Source organism: Somniosus microcephalus, chromosome 10 (assembly GCF_052327205.1).
Source record: "Somniosus microcephalus isolate GS21.2 chromosome 10, FLI_Smic_1.0, whole genome shotgun sequence".
NCBI lineage: Eukaryota > Metazoa > Chordata > Chondrichthyes > Squaliformes > Somniosidae > Somniosus > Somniosus microcephalus.
The window spans coordinates 135,967,486-135,980,959 of NC_140996.1; the positions used below are offsets into that span (position 1 = coordinate 135,967,486).

General features: G+C 42.1%; 1 protein-coding gene across 11 annotated transcripts in view; it reads left to right on the forward strand.

Annotated features, from left to right (window-relative positions):
- The window catches only part of dlg2 (discs, large homolog 2 (Drosophila)), a 1,642,261-nt gene that overhangs the window by 919,058 nt on the left and 709,729 nt on the right, over positions 1 to 13,474 (forward strand). For all 11 annotated transcript variants that reach the window (XR_015079731.1, XM_085998865.1, XM_085998867.1 and 8 more), the window contains 3 exons: positions 1,687 to 1,856; positions 4,063 to 4,199; positions 4,979 to 5,123. Coding sequence is in view for 10 of the 11 variants with exons in the window: in XM_085998865.1 (XP_085854991.1) it covers positions 1,687 to 1,856; positions 4,063 to 4,199; positions 4,979 to 5,123 (452 nt within the window). In the remaining variant the exon portion in view is untranslated. The remainder of the gene's footprint in view (positions 1 to 1,686; positions 1,857 to 4,062; positions 4,200 to 4,978; positions 5,124 to 13,474) is intronic.

Below are 13,474 nucleotides of genomic sequence, written 5' to 3' on the forward strand. Positions count from 1 at the left end.
CCTCGGCCTCTTACACTGTTCCAATGAAGCTCAATGTAAGCTCGAGGAACAGCACCTCATCTTTCGATTAGGCACTTTACATAGAGTTTAACAATTTCAGACTATAACCCCTGCCCCCATTTTTCAGGCTGTTTATGATTCTGCCATCCCCATTTGCAACATTTAATCTCTCCTGCCTCCTACCCTAGCACAGAATGTTCCTTCCTCCCCTCCCCTCCCCCTTTCCCTGCCTCTGCACCTGTTTAAAACCTGTTACATCTCTAACTTTTTCCAGTTCTGACGAAGGGTCACAGACCTGAAACGTTAACTCTGTTTCTCTCTCCACGGATGCTGCCTGGCCTACTGAGTGCTTCTAGCATTTTTTGTTGTTATTTCAGATTTCCAGCATCCGCAGTATTTTGCTATTGTACTGAGAGATAGGGTGGATTGAGGTGGTGGGAGGATTTGAAGGCAGTACAAAGATTCTTCTATCAAGTCATTGGGAAGAAGGGAGCCAGTGGAGCTTGGCAAGGACAGGGCTGATGGGAATGTGGAATTTTGTGCATGTGTTTACATGAGCACTCTGAGTGAATTGTATGTTATGCAGAATGGAAGCAGTGCAGCCAGCAAAGAGAACATTTAAGAAGTTCAGTGTTGACATGATAAAGATGCGGATTATGAATTTGACAGTGGGGAGGAGGAGGATGAAGGTTGGCAAAACGAGCTTTTTAAAAGTAGGAGAGATAATAAGGTGGTGGGTTTTAAGAAGGGAGCTGATCTCTTCCATATGCGAAGGCTATTATTAATAATTTTGAATTTGTTACTGCAATTGTGTAAAGAAAGTAAAACAAATAAGGATAGACATGGAAAACGGATTTCATTGAAGTTTGTCTTACTTGTTGGCACTTAAATGAATTTTCTTTAGATAGAAAGATTGCTGTCATAAATATTATAGCAAATGGCAATCAATACCAATATTTAGCAGGTGCACTAAAAGTTGGTTTATTAAAACTGACACGGAAATAAAGATACTTTAGATTTCTCTCAAAGATCTTTCTAATTTTCAGTTCCCATCTTGTATCTATGATTTCTCTGTTAAGCATTGTTTTCTGTGACATGAGCTTTGCTGCTGGTAGTCCCTGAACATAGTGCAGACAGAAAATTGCTGATTTTTGATTCAAAGTGAATGAATGGAGGGAGGGTACTTTGCTATGAATAGTGTCCATAACAAACTTGTTGTGATTGCACATACCATGGTGCCATATGGCGTCACAACCGTGTACTGTAGTAGGAATAAAGGAAAAAAATTAAACTGCCTTTCCAAAACAAAGTGGAAGTGTGCCAATTTCTTTGAGATAAATCAACTTATATTTTTGAGAATTTGGGGGTTATTTTTCTATTGAATTAAAAAATATTGGCAAACATATTACTTTACAATAAGCATAGGTAACATTATAGGATGTGACAGAGCCATTTTCCAGTAGCCTCGCAGCATTATTTCTTATATTTTGGCCAATATCCACTGTGGAATTGCATGTGTGGTAATGCCAATAGCCAGGCTCTGCTTGACAAAAAGATTATTTCTAATTATTTAAGTATACTTACTTCTCTCTAGTTATACCTGAGAACAGAGACATAGTGGATGAAATTAAAACCAGAAAAACAAATCATTTTATATGAAAATGAATTTTCTTTTTGCTTGTTTAGAGTCAACGACTGCATTCTGCGGGTGAATGAAGTTGATGTCTCTGAAGTATCTCACAGTAGAGCTGTAGAGGCCTTGAAAGAAGCTGGTTCAATTGTGCGACTGTATGTGCGCAGAAGAAGGCCTGTTTTGGAGACTATCACAGAAATAAAACTCATAAAAGGACCTAAAGGTAATCTTCAGTTAAGCTGAAAACAAGTACAGGAAACATGATTTAAAAATGAGACTCTGAAGCCTTATAAATGGAATGTATTCAAACTTGGTGAATAGTTTAAATTTAGTCTCTTTGTATAGATCAAATGTGCCAGAAATTAGTCCTTAAAGCATGTAACCTTTTGATGTTTGTAAATACTACATCGTCACCTCTAAATCCCTAATGTTCTTTTTGGAATGTTATTAATTTTTTTTAAGTGATCACTTCTTTTGAGAGGATGGAATGCATCTGTTAAAGGACATAATTGGAAAGCATACATGTACTTGTCAGCCCAATTAGGACCATGCACCTTTTCAGAAATTTAATAAGTGGCTTATTGTTGTCAGATCATGAGTCTGAATAAAATTGGCAACCTCGGAATTATTTTTTTATCTGACTGTGTCCATAAATGCTATTTTATCTGTCACCTTAACTCAAAAATTGTGCTTTGAGTTTTCATACAAATTGATAAGTGACTTACTCATTATCATTACTATTACTATTGAAAGAAAAAAAGAAAGAAAATAATCAGATCTAATGGTAAGCACTGAATTTTAACTCATTAACATACCTCAAATGCTCATTAGAATTTTCAGTATAAATACTTTATGAAGTATTGCAACACATGCTTGTTAAATTTGATAGATTTGATTCCAATTTTAGCATTATTTTCTTTATGCCAAAATATAATTTAATATTGTAAAGTATTCCTACATCTGTGTTAGATGTCCTAACACTTTCATGTTTTGGAGAAATGGCAGATGTTAATGCATCACCACTAAGTCAGAGAACTTTTGAGATTCAGCAAGATATTTCAGTCTAACTCTGAATAGAGTAAAATGCCTCCCAGTATAGATCAAAGAAATCATTTGACATGAACAAATAATGCGAGTTATATCAGTTTTGTGAAGATCATAGAAATTTCTGGCACAGAAGGAAGGCATTTGGCCCATCGTGTCTGTTCTGGCTAAAATAGAGCTATCCAGCCTAATCCCACTTTCCAGCTCTTGGTCCGTAGCCTTGAAGCTTACAGTACTTCAAATGCATATCCAAGTACTTTTTAAATGCAATGAGGGTTTCTGTCTCTACCACTCTTTCAGGCAGTGAGTTCTAGACCCCCACCACCCTCTGGGTGAAAAACGTTCTCTTCAACTTCCCACTAATCCTTCTACCAATTAATCTATTCCCCCTGGTTATTGACCTCTCTGCTAAGGGAAATAGGTCCTTCCTATCCATTCTATCTACGCCCCTCATAATTTTATACTCCTCAATTAAGTCTCCCTTCAGCCTCCTCTGTTCCAAAGAAAACAACCCCAGCCTATCCAATCTTTCCTCATAGTTAAAATTCTCCAGTCCTGGCAACATCGTAAATCTCCTCTGTACTCGCTCTAGTACAATCACATTTTTCCTGTAATGTGGTGACCAGAACTGTACACAGTACTCTAGCTGTGGCGTTTTATACAGTTGGAGCATAACATCCCTGCTCTTATATTCTATGCCTCGGCTAATAAAGGAAAGTATCCCATATGCCTCCTTAACCACCTTATCTACCTACTTGCTACCTTCAAGGATCTGTGGATATGCACTCCAAGGTCCCTCTGTTCCTCTACACTTCTCAGTATCCTACCATATATTGTGTATTCCCTTGCCTTGTTAGCCCTTCCCAAATGCATTACCTCACACTTCTCCAGATTGAATTCCATTTGTCACTTTTCTGCCCACCTGACCAGTCCATTGATGTCTTTCTACAGCTTTCTTCCTCATTATTAACCACATGAGCAATCTTTGTATCATCTGCAAATGTCTTAATCATGCCCCTTACATTGAAGTCTAAATCATTGATATATACCACAAAAAGCAAGGGACCTAGTACTGAGCCTAGCGGAACCCCACTGGATAAGCCTTCCAGTCACAAAAACACCTGTCGAGCATTATCCTTTGCTTCCTGCCACTGAGCCAATTTTGGATCCAACTTGCCACTTTCCCTTTGATCTCATGGGCTTTTACTTTGCTGAGCAATCTGCCATGTGGGACCTTCTCTACAACCTTGCGAAAATCCATGTAGACTACATGAAATGCTCTATCCTCATCGACCCTCCTTGTTACCTCCTCAAATATATTGATGGGAAACTGCATAAATTGTACAAATTGTATATGCTAAGCAGTGTCTTTGTTTATATTGCAGGATTAGGATTCAGTATTGCTGGTGGTGTGGGTAACCAGCATATCCCAGGTGATAACAGTATATATGTTACAAAAATAATTGATGGAGGAGCCGCACAGAGAGATGGAACATTACAAATTGGAGACCGACTCCTTATGGTAAGCAATCTTGCTTTTTATATAATATTATATTTTGAGCCTTGTGTGAAATCAGGTAGGATGCAATAAGTAAGACATAAGAATGTATTTTTGCATTTGGTGATGCAAAAGTAACAAGATTAGGAGGTCACTGAAAACTGGATTTTTTTCTTCCAAATTTCTTCCCTCCTCTCATGATGGTTCAGACTCATGTTAAAGAGAGCAATATTTATACAGCACTTTTTACATCCTCAGAATATCCCAAAGCATGCCACAGCCAATGCCGTAACCAATTTAACACAGCAAGATCCCACAGCAGCAATAGGATAAATGACCACATGATATGCTTTGGTGGCATAAGTTGAGCTATAAATGTTGTCCAAGTTTGGAATATGATTCCACAATTGTTGCCAATCTTTCAGTATCTTGCGCAAAATGGCCATTCTTCATGTGTTGGTCTAGACAGCAAAGTTGGCAGGCCACTGGAACATGCATGGCATCTGTATTTGCCTGCTGATCCATTTGGGTAGAGCCCCAAATGCTGGAGCTATTCTAGCAATTTATTTCAAAGTAAGATGAATTCTTTCATTGTGCAGCATGAAACTTTGGTCTTACTGTTTTGCATGGCATGCAAGTTCAGTAAAGAATTTTATTTTACCTGTTTGTACCTTCTTATAAAATGCAGCACAGCATTAATTAAAGGCTCCACATAGAAATAGAAAATGTAATTAAGGAGATGATTTAATTTCAATGTTGAACATATCTCTGGAAATGTTCATACACTTATTTGTTTTTTAAAGGTAAATAACTACAGTTTGGAAGAGATAGCACATGAAGAGGCTGTAGCAGTGCTGAAACACACATCAGATGTGGTCTATCTCAAAGTTGGAAAACCTATTACTGTTTACATAAACGACTCTTATGGGCCTCCTGATATCACACACTGTAAGTGATTTTTTTTACCACTTTAAATCATAACCTTGTGTTTTCGCTCTAAGTTTGTTTATCATTTTGTTGCTCAGTTACTATAATTAATTCTCTGTTACTAACTACTCCAGCAACAATAATTAGGTCTCTTTTAAATGAAGCACTTATGCATCAAAACATTCAAAACTGTTTTCTTCTCGACCCATTTTAAAAATTCATAATTCTAAGATTTGCAATTAACTTTATTTTTTTTAGCATTCTATTCTTTTGGGGTTTACAAACTGGGCAGTGATGACATCAGAGAGTACTCCTAGGAGTATGATGGTTACAGAACAGTTGAATGAAATAGATGAAGATGCAATTCCTCAACCAGGGTGCTTCAGTGATGGTGCTGATTCAGCTGCTTCACACTCACTTTCTGGCTCAGTAATGCCTCTAAGCCAGTACTAGACCTCAAAGAGATCATTTATCTCTTGTTATTTACACCTTTATAGAAAAACAGAAAATGCTAAATTAACCACAGTTTTTTTTGTAACAGTTTGATTTTTGAAATGAGGTGCAGCTGGTGACACTCATCGTCTACTTGTTTACTTACAGCCAGTCAACCAACTGCATGAAATAAAGTGCATCACTTGACTTTATTTTGTTTACATTTCTAAGCATTACTTATTGTGGTTCAGTAACAGTTGCATTTTTATAACCTTGTATTAAAAGTATGTAAGTATGCAAATTGCTCATCGTGCAAAGTCCCATTGTTTTGTGACTTTTGCGCTACGTATGCAACAAGCTATGATAGTCAGCATGGATTTGTTAAGGGAAGGCCGTGTCTGACAAACTTGATCGAAATTTTTTGAGGAGGTAACAAGGAGGGTAGATGAGGGTAGTGCGTTTGATGTAGTGTACATGGACTTTAGCAAGGCTTTTGAAGGTTCCACATGGCAGACTGGTCACGAAGGTAAAAGCCCATGGGATCCAGGGCAGTGTCAAGTTGGATTCAAAACTGGCTCGGAGACAGGAAGCAGAGGGTAATGGTTGATGGGTGTTTTTGTGACTGGTAGGCTGTTTCCAGTGGGGTTCCGCAGGGCTCAGTACTAGGTCCCTTGCTTTTTGTGGTATATATCAACGATCTAGACTTGAATATAGGGGGTATGATTAAGAAGTTTGAAGATGATACTAAAATCGGCTGTGTGGTTGATACTGAAGAAGGAAGCTGCAGACTGCAGGAAGATATCAATAAATTGGTCAGGTGGGCAGAACAGTGGCAAATGGAATTCAATCCGGAGAAGTGTGAGGTAATGCATTTGGGGAGGGCTAACAAGGAAAAGGAATACACTTTAAATGGTAGGACACTGAGTAGTGTAGAGGAACAAAGGGACCTTGGAGTGCATGTCCACAGATCCCTGAAGGTAGCAGGCCAGGTAGATAAGGTGGTTAAGAAGGCATACGGAATGCTTGCCTTTATTAGCCGTGGCATAGAATGCAAGAGCGGGGGGTTATGATTCAACTAATTATGCCTCAGCTAGAGTACTGCTTGCAGTTCTGGTCACCACATTACAGGAATGATCTTATTGAATGGCGGAGCAGGCTCGAGGGGCCGATTGGCCTACTCCTGCTCCTATTTCTTATGTTCTTATTTTCTTATGTAAGATGTGATTGCACTAGAGAGGGTACAGAGGAGATTTACAAGGATGTTGTCGGGAGTAGAGAATCTTAGCTATGAGGAAAGACTGGATAGGCTGGGTCTGTTTTCCTTGTAACAGAGGAGGCTGAGAGGAGACCTTATTGAGGTGTATAAAATTATGAGGGGCATAGATAAAGTGGATAGAAAGGACCTATTTCCCTTAGCAGGGGGGTCAAAAACAAGGGGGCACAGATTTAAAGTAATTGGTGGAAGGTTTAGAAGGGATTTGAGGGGAAATTTCTTCACCCAGAGGGTTGTGGGGGACTGGAACTCACTGCCTGAAAGGATGGTAGAGGCAGGAACCCTAACCACATTTAAAAATGGTGTGGAGATGCCGGTGTTGGACTGGGGTGGACAAATGTCAGAATTCACACAACACCAGGTTATAGTCCAACAGTTTTATTTGAAATCACAAGCTTTCGGAGCGCTGCTCCTTCGTCAGGTGAAGTGGAGAGATGACAGACACCTCAGCACTTCACTCTACCGCAAGCCCACGGACAACCTCAGGATGCTCCACTTCTCCAGCTTCTACCCTAACCACGTTAAAGAAGCCATCCCCTATGGACAAGCCCTGCGAATACACAGGATCTGCTCAGACGAGGAGGAACGCGATGGACACCTACAGACGCTGAAAGACACCCTCGTAAGAACGGGATATGACACTCGACTCGTCGATCGACAGTTCCGACGGGCCACAGCAAAAAATCGCATAGACCTCCTCAGAAGACAAACACGGGACACAACCAACAGAGTACCCTTCGTCGTCCAATACTTCCCCGGAGTGGAGAAACTACGCCATGTTCTTCGCAGCCTTCAACATGTCATCGATGACGATGAACACCTCGCTAAGGCCATCCCCACGCCCCCACTACTCGCCTTCAAACAGCCACCTAACCTCAAACGGACCATCGTTCGCAGCAAATTACCCAGCTTTCAGGAGAACAGCGACCACGACACCACACAACCCTGCCACGGCAACCTCTGCAAGACATGCCAGATCATCAACACAGATACCATCATCACACGTGAGGACACCACCCACCAGGTACATGGTACATACTCATGTGACTCGGCCAACGTTGTCTACCTCATACATTGCAGGAAAGGATGCCCCGGAGCATGGTACATCGGCGAGACAATGCAGACACTGCGACAACGGATGAAAGGACACCACGCAACAATCGCCAGGCAGGAGTGTTCCCTCCCAGTCGGGGAACACTTCAGCAGTCAAGGACATTCAGCCTCCGATCTTCGGGTAAGCATTCTCCAAGGCGGCCTTCGAGACACACGACAACGCAAAATCGTCGAGCGGAAACTGATAGCCAAGTTCCGCACTCATGAGGACGGCCTCAACCGGGATCTTGGGTTCATGTCACGCTACATGTAACCCCACCTGACGTCGGGTCATCCAGACTCGAGTCGTCGTTGGCTTGTTCTCTCTACACAGATGCAGCCGGACTTGCTGTGATTTCCAGCAAAAAAAATGTTTTTTTGTCTGTTTCTTGTTTTTCATACAGACCCCAGCATCTGCAACATTTGACCCCTTGTGACCCCACCTCATTGTTCTTTGATGTAATGCTTTCCTGACTGACCTGTTTGGACACCATTCACACCTTTGATTGCTGTGATTATCTCTCTGCCGAGGTGTGATAAATGGCAGTTAGAAAGATTACCTGTAATCTTCTGGCATTATTCTCTGACTATATAAGCTGTGTCTTTATGCATCTCTCCACTTCACCTGACGAAGGAGCAGCGCTCCGAAAGCTTGTGATTTCAAATAAAACTGTTGGACTATAACCTGGTGTTGTGTGACTTCACACATTTAAAAAGTACTTGGATGTACACTTGGGATGCTCTAACCTGCAGGGCTACAGACCAAGAGCTGGGAAGTGGGATTAGGCTGGATAGCTCTTTGTTGGCCAGCGCGGACACGATGGGCCGAAATGGCCTCCTTCCGTGCTTTAACTTTCTATGATTCTATGATTTATTTGTTATATTAAGATGTTTACTGATGTCATGATTTTCTCATTTGTGAAAGACTGATAGGGTTAGGTAAATGTTCAAATCCTTAACACATAGACATACATGGCCTCTTATGAATACAGTTCAGTATTTGCACAGGGTCATCTGTATAGATTTATGGATCTGGTTCAGAAAGTAGTTTTCCCCAGAGCGACAATTTACCATTCCGGGTTTTTGTTAGTTATGTCAGATCCAAAATATTTAAATATTTGTGCTGCAAATGAAAATAACATTTTCCCAATAATCAACATTACTGAGTATAGTGCTGAAATAAAGCTATTGCAATTTTTTTCAACAAAAAAACTTCCCCTCCCATCACCTTCCAAAGTACTCATACAGCATTCTCCAACCTGAAGGGTGGTAATATGCTCCGGAGCCTGTGCTTTTGTAACTGACTAATAGAAGGTTCACACTAATGCCACAGGGTCGCTCACACACTAGCTTTCCCTTCTTATGATGAGCGCCCGGCTCAATAGACGATCAAACAAAGATTGATAACCTGTATTATAAGGAATTGATAACACAACCTGTGTCTGTCATTCTCTCTAGTGCATCATGTTGGTACAGTGACCTGTTATCTTACCAAATTGTATATCTCCTAACTTTATCTTAAAAAAAAGAATGGCCCAGAAATTCGAGTCGGGGGCTTGCCGCGCGTGTAAGCCCCCGATCTGCACTTACCCGACGCGCCGGCCGTTGAGCTTCAGGGACGCCTGGAATTGCTGTTTTAAAATGTTGACTCCCGGGCAACGTCTGACGTCACGCTGCCCAGGAGTGCAGCCAGCGCGAAGCCTGTAGCGCGCTGTGCAACTGAGACACGCCCCTTGAGGTCTCAGTTTAACAGGACACGCCCCCAATGTTTCTGCCAAGCTGCTAAGCATTTTTACATGCAAAGCAGCAGTTTAAATAGGTTTTTGGAAGTTTTTTGAAGCTTTTGGTAACTTTTATAAACTTTTAAAAACGTTTACATTATTTTGAAGAATCTGAAGTAGTTTTAAACAGAATTAAAGCAATTTAAAGACTTTTGAAAGCCCTAAAAGAATTTTTTTAATTCCATTTATTTATTTAGCAATGTCGTCGTCATACGTGTCTTCACACTGTTCCCTTTGGGGAACTGTATGAAGTGGTGGAAGGATTTATGGCCATGATTAACGCTCATTCCGTGACCGTAACCATCTTTGAACCAGCCATTAGGGCGGTTAGTCCTATGGCAGGAGGGTTTTACGGGCTCCCACAAGCTATACAAGGAGGGGGGGCCACCCACACCCATGGACGCAAATATCCCACTGGATGTCAACCCATAATTTAGAGCCGGAGCTCCGACTCCACTTGCCGGGACTGTCTGGAGCGGGGTTCGAAACCCTACCCTGATCTGGCCCAGCGGCGGGGATCCTACCGCTATGCCAAAGGCCCAATCCGATTAGCAACGTGAAATGGCTGGAATGAGCACAATCCACGGCATTAAAAGAACTCACAATTGAACTGATGATGACCTCAGCAATCTCCTCAAGGAGGTGGAGGCGCAGCGCCTGCTCATCATTGGTAATGAGAAGTCAAAGGCGCCGCAAAAAGGGCAGATGATAGCTTGGTCTTTCAAGTGGCAGCATAGGGCTCCAGTCACGGGGAGGGAAAAGGCGCAGGAAACGTATGGGTGTCACCTTTTGTGCGGAGTGGGCCTTTTGCGTAGCAGTAAGCATCCCCGCCGCTGGGCCAGAAGGAGTAGGGTTTCGAACCCCACTCCAGACAGTCCCGGCAAGTGGAGTCGGAGCTCCAACTATAAATTCTGGGTGGACATCCAGCGGGATACTTGCGTCCGTGGGTGTGGGTGGCCCCCCCCCCCTCAGATGGGTTGTGGGAGCCCGTAAAACCCTCACGCCATAGGACTAACCACCCTAATGGCTGGTTCAAAGATGGTTACGGTCACGGAATGAGCGTTAATCACGGCCATAAATCCTTCCACCACTTCATACAGTACCCGAAAGGGAACAGTGTGAGGATACGTACGACGATGACCTCTTGCGCAATGCACCTCCTTGGACCCTCAGTCGCAGATGCGAGGGGGCAAATCGTGCAATTGTTAAATTTTTCATTTTATTGATATGTAAAATGTTGGCCCAGTAATTCCCTTCCAAATGCGCGAGTACGGTCGGGGTACTTACGCGTCTGGCCGGAGGAAATGCCGGTTTTCAGCATGCACAGCGCATGCGGGGAAAACCGGCATTTCCTGTCCTCTGAACGAAGGGGTTCAGAGGCAGAACGCGTGCGCAGTAAAATTCGCCGCTTTCATTCATGCTTTCAGTGAGGTCAAGTCCTTGCAACTTACACATGAAAAAAGCATGGGTACAGTTGCTCCAGAGGCTGCGGAGGAAGATATTTCTTATCGTGGAGCTTCTGAAAGTATGTATGTCTGTATATATTCCTTTGCGTGTTATGTATATATTCCTTTACTTATGTGTATGAATGTATTATTTAATTATGACTTTCAGAGAAAGTAACTTATTGGAAAATCATAATTAAAAACATACATTCACACACATAAGTAAAGGAATATAAAACATACATACATATACGTAAAGGAATATATGCGGACATACATACATAATTACTTATTACTGATGAAAAGTTTCTTTCTTAAAAGTGCTGGAAATGTTACATTACTCATTTTAGAACACTCATTTTCACATTCAATTCACACAGCCACAATTGCTCCTTCTACCTACCGTTCTGAAAACCCGTTTTAAAAAAAAAATTTAAACTTTAAAACTTAAAATTTCTTAAAATAACTTCCCTCCCTTTCCCAAACTAAAATATTGCCTTTCAGAAGCTCCACGATAAAATATATCTTCCTCTGCAGCCTTGGAACAACTTTACACATGCTTTTTTCAAGTGTAACTTGTAAGGACTTACCCTCACTGAATCCATGAATGAAATCGACGAAGTTCACTGCGCAAGCGCTGCCTGTGCAGTCGCACGCGCTGTGCCTATGAACCCCTTCGTTCCGAGGACTGGAAATGCCGGCGTTCCCCGCATGCGCTGTGCATGCTGAACGCCGGCATTTCCAACGGCCAGATGCGTGAGTACCCAGACCGTACTCACGCATTTGGTCACGAATTTCTGGCCCATTATTTGCTAAAACGGGTGACATTGCTGACCTTCACTCTTTCCCAGGGAGCACTGTGAACTCAAATGACTAAATTGTTGCTTTGTCTGTACTGGACTTACATTGGCACAGGAGGAACTCCAGTAATTGCACTGTAACCAGTCGATGTCGAAAGCACTAGTATAGAAGTATGGTGGCATCGTCAGAGCAGATGTGGCGGAGACAGAGAAACTGGAAGAATGGAATAGAGTCCTTACACGAAGCGGGATGGGAGGAAGTGTAGTCCAGGTAGCTGTGGGAGTCAGTGGATGATGCCACCTTCCACACTAGTGCTTCCGACGTGTCTTCCTTTTTCCTCAACCGAGGATTCCCCTCTACTGTGGTTAACACGGCCCTTGACATTTTTGTTTTTAATCCAATTGAGGCAGTGGGAGGGAAATCAAGCTTGGGGCGGTGAGGTGGTGGTGGGCTTCACTGCCGGATTTGACCTTATTCTCCACCTCTATCCCACCCCATTTTGGGTGGGATCATGGAGGAAAAACTAGCCCACCATTTTTAGGTCTCCCTGTTCAGATATTTGAATTTTAGAACTCTTATGCTGCACATTAGCATTCTAATATGTAGCATTGTTAAATGGGATATTCTCCCTGCACTGTCCTTTCCCCTAAATTTCTTTGGTGAAGTAGGGAATTGGTGGTCAGGTTTACCAAGGTCATTCTCTGTCAACTACAATGGATTCACTTCAATGTTAATATTCTTCCCTTTACTGATAAACAACCTTATATAGCTTTATGCTTGTACACAAGCCACTTCTTTGTTCAATTGTCTGATCTTTACATTGAGAAAAATGCAACAAAGCTACTAAAGAAGATGTGTGGAAAGAGACCATTGTTTCTTTGTTCTGACCAGTAAAGAGAGTGTTTATTTAACATGTTAATGTAGAGTACCTCAGTTAAACTTGTTTATAAAATGCTTCTGTGGCAGGGTGCCTGAGATGCAATATAGTGGATTTGAGAAATAGTAAATGAAACATTTTAGATCTTTTGTTCAGTAATTTCATTTTGATGTCTAAATGATTTGTTTGAAATTATTGTGGTTGTTTATAGACCACGGCCTAGAAATTCGGGGGGTTAGCACGGGCCATTAAGGGCCGCTTTGAAGAGAAAATGGTGGCCGCCTCGCTTCCACCCGCTTTCAGTGGGTCCGGCGGCGGCTGCCATTTTGGGCAGGTCAGCAGCGCTGCCGTTGCCTGTGCTCGCTGCAGAAATGGAAATGAGGCAAATCGAGACATCAATGAGCATACAATGCTTACTTGACGCATGATCTGCCATTTTCGCCAACGTGGCTCCACTTACCGCCCTCTCTTAATCACGACCATCTGACCAAGCATTCAGTAGCAGGAAGGAGAATCCAGCAGTGCTATTTAAAGGGATCATAATCAACTACTTGCAGCTGACATGGTTTCTCAGTTTGATTGGCTCTGTGTAACCTTCTGCAACTCTTGCAGCTTTCTAAACTTGTTTCGTTGTGCTGCAAGTGGAGAACATCTTCATTCTCATTTAAAGG